The 13114-nt window shown below is 42.1% G+C and overlaps 1 protein-coding gene across 6 annotated transcripts in view; it reads right to left on the bottom strand.

The window, feature by feature from the left end:
* ST8SIA5 (ST8 alpha-N-acetyl-neuraminide alpha-2,8-sialyltransferase 5) overlaps positions 1–13114 on the bottom strand; it is a 76211-nt gene that overhangs the window by 24934 nt on the left and 38163 nt on the right. For 4 of the 6 annotated variants that reach the window (XM_074931434.1, XM_074931432.1, XM_074931433.1 and 1 more), the window contains one exon: positions 9184–9291. The exons of the other annotated variants lie outside the window; for them this stretch is intronic. In XM_074931434.1, the coding sequence (XP_074787535.1) occupies positions 9184–9291 (108 nt within the window). The remainder of the gene's footprint in view (positions 1–9183; positions 9292–13114) is intronic. 6 annotated transcript variants of the gene reach the window in all.

Raw genomic sequence — 13114 nt, 5'->3', positions numbered from 1 at the left:
GGGAGAAGATGCTACTGGCCATGGAGTGAGCTTGACTGAAACCAACTCATCCTGTCTGAGCTGCTGCATAATCACCATCTGGGCTGTCATTCACAAGCCCCAAACCACATCTGAAGCACCCAGCCAGATGCTAAGCCTATTTAGTGTTAATGCTACTGATGCTGTAGCACTTAAGTTGCAAGCGTTAACGATACAACAGCATTAAGAAATTTGTGAGACAGTATCTAGTCAATAGACCAAATAAAAAAGATTTCGTCTCTTTCCCCCAAGAGTGTTCATGCTATTTATTTGCTTCACAACAATTCTCCTCCTGCTACAGACACTGAGGCAAATTAGCAGAGGCAGCTCCCTGGAGTACCAGCCAACTTCTTCCCGCAGAAGACTTTCACGCTGTACTTTCCCAGAATACAGCTTTTGCACAACACCGGGTTCTAGCACAAGGAACATGGGTTCCCTCAACCCCCGCAGATGTCCTTGAAACCCATCTCCTGCACTTGGCAGGGTCTAGTCCTGCCAGGAGTGTTTGGAGACCAGCTCCTCGCACTCTCCCAGAGGAAGCATCAGTCTCACCCACTCCCTGGGCTCTGAGTGCTGCTTCTGCCTATTAACTCCCACTCTAAACCATGTAGTTCCCAGTGAACGAAGATGCATTTGCCTGTCAGTTTAAACAGCACAAATGAAAACCGTCCTCCCCATCATCTTCCTCAGATTGATAGCCAGCTAAGAAGCAAGGCTGTAGCACAGTTTATTCTAATTTATGCTCTTGATTAGTGACCTGAGTACACTACTCTTCTGCTACAGAAAAGAGCTGTGATTCAGCTTTACAAGAATGTCATGTTTTATATCCATAAAACAGAATTGATATGTCACCACCAGAATGTCCTCCCCCTGCATTGCCTTTGCTTCCCCTGATGAAATCCAAATAACTTTTGTCCCTCAAAAGTCTACGGGAAAACCAGCAAAAGAACTCATGATTCTTTACAATAGGGAACAAAACTACAACCGAATCACAGCAAAACATACAGCTGCACACAAGATTGTGTTTTCCCAGAGTACCAGGCACTACACATGGTTCACTGCTCTATGTCCATTCAGGCCAGTTGTATCTTTCAAATCTACATTTTTCCAGGATCAAATCCCACATCTGAACACCACACAAGCTGCAAGTGCTTAGAGAGGACTCTTTTTATGGCCCCAGTACTGAATTCCCAGAAATGAGATGCTATTCACACGGCAATTTTCCATTTTTGACTGAGACTCTCTTCTTTTCTAAACTTCATGACTCCCATTGCAACCTCACTTGAGCTGAGCAGCTTACTGAGCAGCTTACTGAGACAGATTTGGTTTTCCAGAACACCAGCTAACTCTCGGGTCTTTGATCATCTGCAGTTGGGCTGCTTCTGCTTTGATCAAAAGTAAGCCTATCTTGATCATGCTACAGGAATTAAAAAGACTTGAGACTTCAATCCCACCTTCAAGTGACACTTGGATTGAGGCACCAGTTTGTCTGATATATTGAATAAAGGTTTTAAAATACAATTGAGCATAATTTTCAGGCAATTTTTAAACAAGACCATTTTCTCCGGAACCAGCCACCTTCTCATTTTGCTCGTTTCTGCAGTGCCGGTTCTGCACTGTTTGCAGTGAGGCTGCACCACTTACGCTGCAAGAGAGCAGAGTATTGCAGGAAGGATTCCACCTACCCTGCAGGAAAAACAAAGATCTTTCTAAAAATATACATTATCCAGTGACTAAGAAATGAGAATAAATGAGCCAAGCCCTGCAGGCTTCTACTAAATACTTTTTAAGAGAACTGTCCAATTAGCAGTGCCTGCACTCATCAGCATGGGCAGAGCCACAGCTCACCTCAGGTCTAGATTCACCTTCCCTACTCAGTAACCTTGCAAGTGTGCCAGAGCACACTCCCCAAAGCACGCAGGTACTCACGTTCATCTGGCAGGGCCATCATGGTATCTTCAGACCCTTGTAGCAAAAGTACTGCTGAGGTGGAACATACCATGGCTATAAGGACTCTCAAAAGCCCATCCAGAGCAGACCAAGCTATGTGCTGACTTCATCAGAGTCCGTTGTGAGTGAGGCACCAAATACTGCTAGTCTTTGCTTCTACTGATATTTCTGTGTGACAACATTAGAAAAGACAAGATTTGCTCAAAAGGTTTAACGGCCTGACATCGATATGGTGATTTGTCTCTCTCGAAGAGTGCATCCTACAACTTCATACAGCACATTCTCCTAAGATTACTTCGACCCGGTTTGGAAGTCATGATCCCCATTTGGCAGATAAATAGCTGATGTAAAGGCTGACTGCCAGGTAAATCCGTGGCAGGCAGGCATAGGGACCTTAGGCCCTGCTCTCATACGCACTGCCTAGACTACATGATTGCCACCAAGAACAAGAGCAACCTCTGATGTTGATGGAATCATAATGACCTTTCACACTACACCTTGCAAAAGAAAACACCTGTGGGAATACTAATACTAAATGAGATCCCCTCGCTCTGAGAATTGGCAAGTGAAGCAGAAATGTTTGATAGATTAATTTACACATCACTAGGGCTGTGGCACAAAAAATCACACTGCTGCAGGTGTTGGTTCTGCTGTTTGAGATCCTGCGTTAACTTGTCCACATCAGGATGGTGCTTCAAAGACTGAACTGAGAGATAAGGTGCTTTGGGCACAAAGGAAGAGGCTGGAGAAGCAATAGTCTTCTCTAATACGGGTCAGTGAAACTATCTGACTACCTCCTCCTTGGGGACTACAAATATAAAATAAGATGGTTCACATTCCTCCCGGCTACCACCTACTGATGTCAATGTCACTGGAATTACCTGCTTTAAATCTTTTACCACCTTCATCTCTAATGCTACTAAATGCAGTGGGTGTCTGATTACGAACCTTCAGTATGTGGCTGTAGCTAGGAACAAAATCACAGAATCACAGCATCACAGAGTGGTTTGGGTGGGAAGGGACCTTAAAGATCATCCAGTCCCACCTCCTGCCATGGGCAGGGCCACCTTCCACTAGCCCAGGTTGCCCAAAGCCCCGTCCAACCTGGCCTTGAACCCTTCCAGGGAGGGGGCAGCCACAGCTTCTCCGGGCAACCTGTGCCAGGGCCTCACCCCCCTCACAGGGAACAATTTCTTCATTAGGTCTCATCTAAATCTCCCCTCTGTCAGTTTAAAACTGTTCCCGTTCCTCCTGTCCCTACCCTCCCTGACAAAGAGTCCCCCCCCCTTTCCCGCAGCCCCTTTCAGCCCTGGGGGGCCGCTCTAAGGTCTCCCCGGAGCCTTCTCTTCTCCAGCTGAACCCCCCAACTCTCCCAGCCTGTCCTCACAGGGGGGCTCCAGCCCCCCCAGCATCTCCGTGGCCTCCTCTGGCCCCGCTCCAGCAGGTCCGTGTCCTTCTGCTGTTGGTGCCCCAGAGCTGGACCCAGCCCGGCAGGGGGGTCTCCCAGAGCGGAGCAGAGGGGAGAATCCCCCCCTGGCCCTGCTGCCCACCCTGCTCTGGGTGCAGCCCAGCACACGGGGCCTTTCTGGGCTGCCAGCGCACGGTGCTGGCTCACAGGCAGTTTTCCATCCCCCAACCCCCCCAAGTCCTTCTCCTGGGGGCTGCTCTCCAGCCACTCCTCGCCCAGTCTGGATTTGTGCTTGGGATTGCCCCAATCCATGTGCAGGACCTTGCCCTTGGCCTTGCTGGACTTCACGTTTATAATGTGTCATTATAAAGTGTGTCATGTAAAAAATTAAAACAAGCAAGAGAAAATGGTCATATAACTTTGTGTACATTATGTGATAATGGTTCTCCTGAATTACTGCGTCCAGTTGTAATATTTCAACTTTGAGGGTCTGAGACACTGTCAAGAGTTACGAAAGGACCTACAGAAATTATCTGGGTTCCAAAAAGTGTGAGAGGCATATGAAGCTTAATCTAAACATATGGTAACTCAGTAGGGAGATACTGCACCAGGAAGCAATAACTAGTAGCAGGAAGCTTTTCAATATAGCACAGCAAGGAAAAATAGTATCCGATGACTGGAAGCTAAAGATAGAAATGGCATCTTTAGCTCAAGGCTGATTTTCTTTCTAGAACCAGAGTAATCAAACCAAAGTCAGGAACTGGAATTCTTTTACAGGGATGCATGCTTCCCAAGAGACTCATGTAGCTGAGGTTAAAAGCTATTAACTCATGAATCTCCTGATCATCCACCTAGAATATTTTGAAATGTTTGGCTAAATTTGTCTCCTTACAGTGTCACAAGTTTTTCTGGGTTTTGATAGTAGACAGCATCAGAAATGTCCATCCACCCAGACAAGGACAGTTTCCCAAGACACCCTGCCTATCTTCCAAATTAAAGATTTTGACTTTAAAAAAAAAAAAGAAAAAAAAGCAGAAGTGCTTCTATGAACCAGCCCTAAATCCATAAGTTTGATCTTTCACAAAAGAGGAGTGGGTTTTATATTTCTGTCCTGTAAAAGCAGTTCATTGATAGCTCCATGTACCTCCCAATTAACCTTAGAAAAGCGCATAAATCCATCTGTCATATCTCAGAGGTGCTCCTTTTCTGTATTCCTTGTTTGACTTGGTCCCTTGACCTCACAGATAGTTTACACTCCTGTGCAGTTAAGATGATGATGTGTTTTTCATCATGGCTGTGAAAGCTCCTGGCAGACTGGCACTGACTGCTCACTGCCGTTCTGATTTTGATCTCCTGTCTTCATGTCTCAACACTCAGATACTTTAAGAGTGACTGGTTCTGCTGCCCCGTACCACATTAGCAGTGTGAATTAACCAAATATCCCCTCCTGCCAATGACACATTGTTCCCTTCTCATCTGTTCACCTATTGGGGACTCAAGTCTCTCTGCAATTTCAGTCGAATATACCACCTAATACAGCTCTGCTGCACAGCTGTGGGTGTAACAGCAGGAGCTAAAGCAGAAACAGCCCTAAATGACATAGCAAAGTCCAGGCTACTGCCTGCAGTTTGTTCACCCACCTGGGATAAGCCCACCTTGCAGACCATGCTTCTGAACCACCACTACCCCCTGTGCTTCCTGAGTCTTCTCTCACACATACTTCATTGAGAGGTTTTCCCACTGCACAATGTGTCACCATTAGAAGGATTTATTGAAGAGTATACTGAATTCTAGTTTTAGGGACACTTTGGTGTTTCTTTTTTTTCACAGTCATTGCATCAAAACGACACTGGCTCCTGATAAGCAGCAGTGGGGTATGCTGCAGGAAGTCCTATTTTACCAATGTAATTTCAGAACTCTCATATTTTTAATACACTGCTGTTTGACTGTTTTAATCAAGCCCATTCCCACCACTCTCAAGATGTTGTTATCCATATGACCACCTAGGGGGCATAACGAAACACGTCAACACTTATAAATCACTAACATCTCTAAAAACACATTTTAGTTTATCGTTGCAAGCAACGGGGTGGTTTTTTGTTGTTTTTGTTTTGTTTTGTTTTGTTTTTTGGGTTTTTTTTGTGGTTCTTAAGATTTCGGTATCTTTGTATGGGAAGTTCAGCGCTATGACTTAAGGAACATCCTCACCTGCTGTCCTGGCCAATGAGGTCTGATGGCTCAAGTCCTTACATTCATTCTTGTAAAATGTGTTATTTGATTAATCCAATTGATTCTACTGTCTATTTTTTATCAACTGAGGAAAAATCTCCAGATTTGTCATACTGGAGAATTCATTGTACTAATTGACAGACCCAAAAGTATAAAGCTCACATCTCCTCTCACCCATCAAAGATTTCTGTGGTCTCACCATCTAAGTCCTACACTGAACCTTATCTTCAGCTCAGATGGACTGAAGGTGGCAGAGAACATCATAACCCAATCAATATGGCAGATAGATCAAATTTTTAAGGCAGATTCTTGGCAACAAAAAAATGCTTTAAGCATGAAGACTCACAATCCCAGTAAGTTGCAAAACATTAAAAGGAGAACAGAGGAATCAGGATTCTAGGAAGTAGTTGCACATATTAGTTCTCAGAACGAGCATCAGATAGAGAGCCCTCTACCTGGTTCCCCACAAGGATGTTGTAAGATTTATAATACATAGCACAAGATAAAAAGCAAAAGGTAGAAATCTGAGCAATGGCTGATATGTAAGAACCAAAAATAAGCCAGTATTCGACAGTTGGTTGACAAAGCATCTGAGTGGGTGTTTCAAAGAGCCTGCAGCCCATTTTGTCCTCCTTTGGTTGAAAGCACACATCCCTATGGCTTTCGGGAGTTGCTGAGTGCTTCAACTTTACTCCTTCCAAATATCCACCAATTCTTTGCTACTTAGAAGATCTGCAACAGTGCAATATGCATCAAAATGAATCTTTTGGTGCCACAAAATGCCCAGCAAATAGAGATCTCTGTCAGGCATCTACTCACAGCAATATTAGATGCCACAAGCATGATCACACTCTCAGTTGTACCATATACTGAGCTGAGCTCATGATATTACCTCCGATCTCCATGCAGTGGTTCTACACAATCGGAAGAAGTGTCTTATGCACTGGGATGAAAAGCCTTGGTTAGTCTGGTTGCTCTGGCACAGTGGAGCTGTCTGCAATCAGAATAGGGCTCATTCTTCTAAACAGTGTAATGAACTCCCCATGACAGTAAAAAACCATACCAATTGCAAGCCACACTTCAACTTAATACATTAGTTAAAATCTGAAAAAAATTAGATAACATGACATTCTTCATCTCTGTCCTAATTAATAATTTTTATTCAACATTTTACGCTCACCGTTCACTGGTTTTGATATGGCCGCTACTCTCATGAAGGCTGGCTGTGTTGCAATTCTAATGCGCTTACTCTCTCAGGGTGCCTTTGCTTTGAAAGTCCTTCATTCCATCACTCCTACAGAATGAGTTGTCATGTATTATATGTATCTATACCATGTATTAAGTTACATAATGAAAAGATAAAGAGTAATTATAGAATATACATGGGCTGATACCATATATGTATGAATAAACATGTGTCTATATACATATATAAATGATGTAAGCTAATGAGAAGTCTATTAATATCTATTTTAGTTAATATCTTTAAACACCAAACCTTTTACGAGGAGGTGATAACACATAATAAACTGCAGAGCCAAGTAGTGAAAGGTATTTACTGTGCATATGCTGACATATAATTAATTTTGTGCACTTTAGACATCTCTCCGGGGACCTGTAAATATATACAAGTAAAATCAGGCTGGTAAAATGTAGTCTGCAAGTTTTCCGTTTGGTAGAAAGAATTATTCATTAGAGGAAGGCTTGTTTTCAGTTTATATCAACAGCCTGAAGTTGGGTGTCAGATTAAGACTCTAAGGAGATGTCTAGCGATAACACAGTAAGAAAGGTGATCAAAGGTAAATAGTAAACAATTTATGACATAGCTCTGCAGTTATTCACCACACAGTCTCACCTCCACATTTATACATTTCTATTTTGCTATTTCGGACAGTAGACAAATGGATAAACAATATCTATAATACACTTATGTGCCGTATATGTTGCAGCTAGACTTATCCCTAACTCAAAATCCTCATCTTTCATCTCCACAGTCATTAACACAACACAGACTTCGAAATTTGTAGCTTTTATTGGTATTATAAGCTTCGAAATTTATACCTAACTTGTGCAGTTTGTGCCCCTTTGTATAAAAAACACATCCTGAACCTCTTCGCCCCTGAAGAGGCTACAGAGATTGAGAATAGTACTGTCATTCGGTGCCTCACAACTCGCATGTATTTTGAAGTCAAGGGTTTTGGTTCCTGTCCTGCAACCAGTGATGGTTCAACTGTCTCTGTCAAGGATGCCCAGAGGGGGAAATCTATATTTATTAATTTTTTCATGTCTTCAAGAAGTCTTTGTGCCATATTCAGTTCTTTTATATGCCAAGTGCCTAAACTGAAGACTGCACATACAGACTATAGATGCATACACAAAAAAAGCAACACAAGTAGATACAGATACACACGCATATACACACACATGTACATTTTTCCCTTGCTCTGAGTGAAAAACTGCAGTTTAAGTTGGTTCTTTTTATTAACCACTTAAACCAGCCAAGTGGCAGGTAGCACTCACACAGAATCACATTACAGCAAAGACTCTTATTGGGAATTGCAGCATTGCTGTGTTTCAGTGGGACTGGATGGTCTGGGGCAGCTCAGACTCCATTCTGCTTGCCTTTGAAATGATATCAGCTCCACAGTTGTAGTGGTGTATGGTTAACAAAATGATGATATTTTAAATAAAATACTTAGTTTATCCAGAGAGAGTTTTATTTATATATAGGTATTAAATGTAAGCTTCTTATAATCTTTTTTTTTTTTTTTTTTTTAACTTACAGTCTTTCTAAGATTTCTCTGCTACTTACTGAACTTGATACTATACGTGACTCAGGATTTTTAACCTCTACAACAGAGGTTCCAGGAAGATACCCCAAATATTTGCCCTATGTCTGTATCTGGATTTATGCAGATGGCCTGCAATAGCTGTGGAGGTCTTTAGGCACAACTGCAGCCAGTTTCCTGACTATGCATGTGGCTGTTCATGACCCTTCAGATGCGTGTCAGTCAAAAGGATCCCACTACAAATTCGTAAGTAAAAGTGCAACAGCACATCAGTGCTTCTCATATATTAAAATGAGTGTAAATAAAGGAAATAGTCCAGTCTTATATTGACAGAACACTTTTCCCCTACCAGGCCACAGAAAGACTTCTATTTAAGCTATGTTTTCTTAGAATACATATTCTATTATAAAGTAAGCCTCGGGCCAGATTCTCCAGCGTGCTCTGTGTGCATCAACACCGTTATGCTGGGACATGCTCCACCCGAGTCCCACTCTCCCACACATGACATGCTTGACACATAGCATTGGTGGGGGAATGGAAACTGGAGAAACCAGGACACAGAAGTCATCCTCCTGAGTACTGCAGGGACGCTTACGGCATATATCAAAATGGCCCCAAGGCCTTCAAGGGGGAGAACAGCACAGCACTTGAGCATCCCTGGCATCTTCTGTGCCATGGGGAGCAGCCAAAGCAAACTGCAAACCTCATTTTTCATACAGCCTGTGCTCACATCTGTGGTTCATATAAAAAGAGAGATATCTCTGTAGTCATTCCCTCGGGTGTTGGTACCTGGTGCCTGTGCCACTGCCACTCTTCACCGCTCCGTCATCCGTGAAATTAAAGGTGCCGGTCCAATTTGCCAATTCCTCTCCATTCTGCCAGCTAAACTGCAGTCCTCTAGCAAAAAAATGAGGCAGTTGATATTTGATATCATTTATTAGGTTAAGTCTATCAGCATGAGTTCTCATGTCCTTTTTCTTAACGCAGAAATGTGGTTATGACACATTCACTAAAAACAATAAAAGGATACCAAGAACCACAAGACATCTTACTAATAGAAACAATTAATTTCAGTTCCCATAGACTCTACAAGTCCTTGGCTGAAAGCAAGACCACTCTCCCCAACCAGATTGGAAGGCCAGTAATCACCTGTGCTCATAAACAACATACGTATGTGTGGAGTGGAGCAAGATGGAAATTTCATTCCCAGAGACACAAGTGCAAAAAGCTGGAGACTTTTGTGGAAAACTGCAGGGCCAAAGAAGTAAACCCTCCAAACTTCAATTTCACATCTACAGTAGCTGTTAAATGTGGTGGGCACTGGGTCCTTCCTCTGATTTGTTGGCCATGCTAGCAAAGGATTTGTCATTTGATGACTTGTCTAAGTCACACTATATTGCTTCTTTTCCCTGCTTGGGAAGATTTTTTTTTTTTAAGCCAATGTGTATGACAATCATCATTTTTTTCCAAACTTTCACAAATTAATTCCAAGACTCATGATGCCTGCAGTCATTTGGAAAGTCCACCTAAACTTGCGTAGAAATCTCACATGTATTTAAAAAATCTGGGTCTGAAGAAACATTTGACAACACAAGTCAATCCTTTCCCTTAGCTCAGAAGTCAATGAAAAAGAATCTTGCAGATTGTTATTTTTAATCTTCTCCATTTTAACCCGATTTCATGATTTCAGAAGCCTGGCAGCTGACTTGTGAACATTTGGTGCTGCCAATACTGAAAGTTCACTTCCCAGTTGGGCTGTGCAGGGACAGCCAGGAAACAATCTGCCAGCCTGCTTTGCCCAAAAGAAAGGGCATCCAGGACCCTGCTAGTTTTCTTGGTCAACAGGCTTATTACAAGGACAGGAGAATCTCTCAGACCATATCCACCTTCTAGTCTAACTGGCAGCCGTTATCAGCATGCGTAATTAAGAAGAAACAGCACAGGGCCCTAAAATAAGGCCTCTTTGCTTCCTGCAGTAGAAAAGGGGAGTAGCTTTAAACAGCTCCAAAAAAATATAGTGGGAGTTTATTTGTTCTGTATTGTGGAAATGTGTGCAGTGCACATAACTTTTTGTTGTCATAGCTGTTTTAAGGCAAACTTGTCTAATTTTAAGTATCTGCAGTGCGGGCATTTCCACACGAGCTAATTGTCTTGTTTCTTAAAAATCAGTAGAGATTGGCTCAGCACAGTTAGTTTAGGGAAAGAGTCACCCAGTCAAAGGCTGGCCTTCACCCTAGGGTGAACCCATCCACCTCCCAGACTCTCCCTCCACCAGCAGTACAGGGAGTACAGGGTTGCCTGTAGTGTGGGTGTGCATGACAGAAGAATCCCACCATGCAAGTGAAGTGCAGTGCATGCCACCACAAATGTTTTTTCTGACCTAACCCAAAATATTTTGAAAGAATTTAAGAAGTTTATTCTTGTATGCTTTATGTCTTTTGGGGTTTATTGTTTGGCCGTTTGTTTTACTGAAAACAGACTTCTTTTGGTAAAAGCATTTTGGAGGAGAAGGAATTCTGAAGAAGGTAGGGAGTCATGTCAAAACCCTGAACTGAAGAAAGAGCTAGACTCCTGAACTGCCCCCTCCCTTCCCAGGCTGCCTCCCACCACAAAAGGTGGGAGAAAAGCACTATGAAAACATTGAAAAAGCTTCCTCTGAATCTTTCACATGCATTTTCATTTCTTGCATGTTCTCCAGCGGTCAGATTTTGTATTTTCCAATAAAAACTTTTAAAGTATAAAAATTATAACATTTCAAATTCAGAAGCCAATTTTTTTGCTCATACGAGACTCATTCTGATTACTTCTTAGTTAAATAAATAGATGCAATTCTCCTATTTTCCAAAAGATCAAAACAAGTGGAAGAGACTATGCTGATCACCATAAGCAAAATGAGATGATACCACATACTTACATCTTACATTCAGCCTGGAGAGAGATACTTTGGTGAACAATTTGGAGAAGCCCATCACAGGGTGCGCAGGTAATGCTATAATGGCTATAGGGTAATGCAGTGTTACGGCTTGTCAGGAAGTTCCATACCTTGTTCATTGCTCTGACAGCTATTAAATAGTTTTTAATCAGCTGAGGCTGCCCAAGAAAACATGAGAAAATTTTCACTTTTACTAAGACACCTTCACTTTTAGGCTTCTTGAAATAAACACTTGTGCTTCTCTCCCATGTTTCACAGTCTAACACATTTTTTTGCCACACTGTAACTGGTATGGAAACATGTTTCTTTTGAATGTGTATGTCTTTGTAAAATCTAAATATATGGCCTTAAAAATATCTGTTAATTGCTAAGGGCAGCACTGAATGATACACGGGGAGAAAGAGAAGTGTGGGAAAAACAATTTGGAATTGTACTTTCTAATTGGATTTAAATTAGATATTTTGGGCTTGGACTTTTACTTGCAAAATAAAATAAAGAGCATTAATCTAGAAAAATAGCTGGTGTTTGTGTGTCCTTCAGAGGTGAACTCTCCGAAAGCATAGTCAATATTCAGGCAGATTAAATGAAGAATTAAAACATTCAGTAAAGTCCTTTCCCTTTCTACATCTTCACTCCACATGTAACAGGAAAAGCTAGAATGTAGAAGGAAAACTAAGTAAATGCTCAAAGGTGGAGGGAGGTGAATCTGTCCATAAGGCAAAAGGAATTATAAAACCACTCTTTAATACCCTCCTCTCATCAGGCCTTTTTTGGGAACAGTGTGTACTGCAGCTGAGCCACCAAGTTTAAAGGAGGACATGCACATTTTGGGTAAGATCCAAAAGGAGATCAGGAAGACTAACACTGAGGAATGGTAGATATGTCTTATGATGAACAGCTTAAAATACTTAGCTTTGAAATGGCAGAATGGGAGATCTAACTGAGGTACAAAAATATCTAACGAGGGCAAGCAAGGGTCTGGGTATGGTACTTCTACATGGTGAGGACAAAGTACAAAGTTGTGAGCTTAGCTGAGGGTCAGGAGAAAGCCAAGTGTCTGACCCTGAACCAGAGAGGGAAAGGGGATCACACAGTGCTCTTCTTCCAACAGACACTCCAGAGGTTAACAACACAGACTTATATACACACAAAACACAACACTATTGAAGAAACATTGCACAGCTTATAGGACTGTCTCACTGTGGGTCTGCAAGACTTAGACCAAGCTGCTGCTCTGCGTTTTCCAGAGTGATGGTAGAGTAAACCTCTTCTTTCCAGTAGGAACAACTCCCATAAATCATGGCTTGTAGTATAAGGACTGAGTAGGAAGGATGAGACATGTAAAAACACTGGCCTGAATTAATTCTGTTCCTAACAAGATTACTGAGAGTTTTACCATTTAGTTCAATCAGGCTTAAGTTGGAAGATTTCAATTTTAGAAGTATAAAATATTCTAATCCTCTCAGTTCTGAGTGGTAAGTGTTCATAAAAGCTGTCTGGCCAAATCTACAAACAGCTGAGAAAATAGAAAAGAGACTTGAACTGCTCCATCAGTATATTTCTTTGGTGTATTACTATAGTTAAACTCTACCATGTTCACTCTCAGCACTAATTACATTCAAACAGGTAAACAAAGAATTAAGCTTCTCTTCTTTCTTTCTTTTCTTTTCATCTCGGTTGGAAAAGCCCTTGCAGCTCCTTCAGCCCAACCATGAACCTCACCCTGACCGTTCCCAACTCCCCCAGATCCCTCAGCGCTGGCTCAGCCCGACTCTTCAACCCCTCCAG

Source organism: Athene noctua, chromosome Z, assembly GCF_965140245.1.
Source record: "Athene noctua chromosome Z, bAthNoc1.hap1.1, whole genome shotgun sequence".
Taxonomy (NCBI): domain Eukaryota; kingdom Metazoa; phylum Chordata; class Aves; order Strigiformes; family Strigidae; genus Athene; species Athene noctua.
Note: the sequence above shows the minus strand (reverse complement) of the source record. Positions and strands in the feature narration are given on the sequence as shown.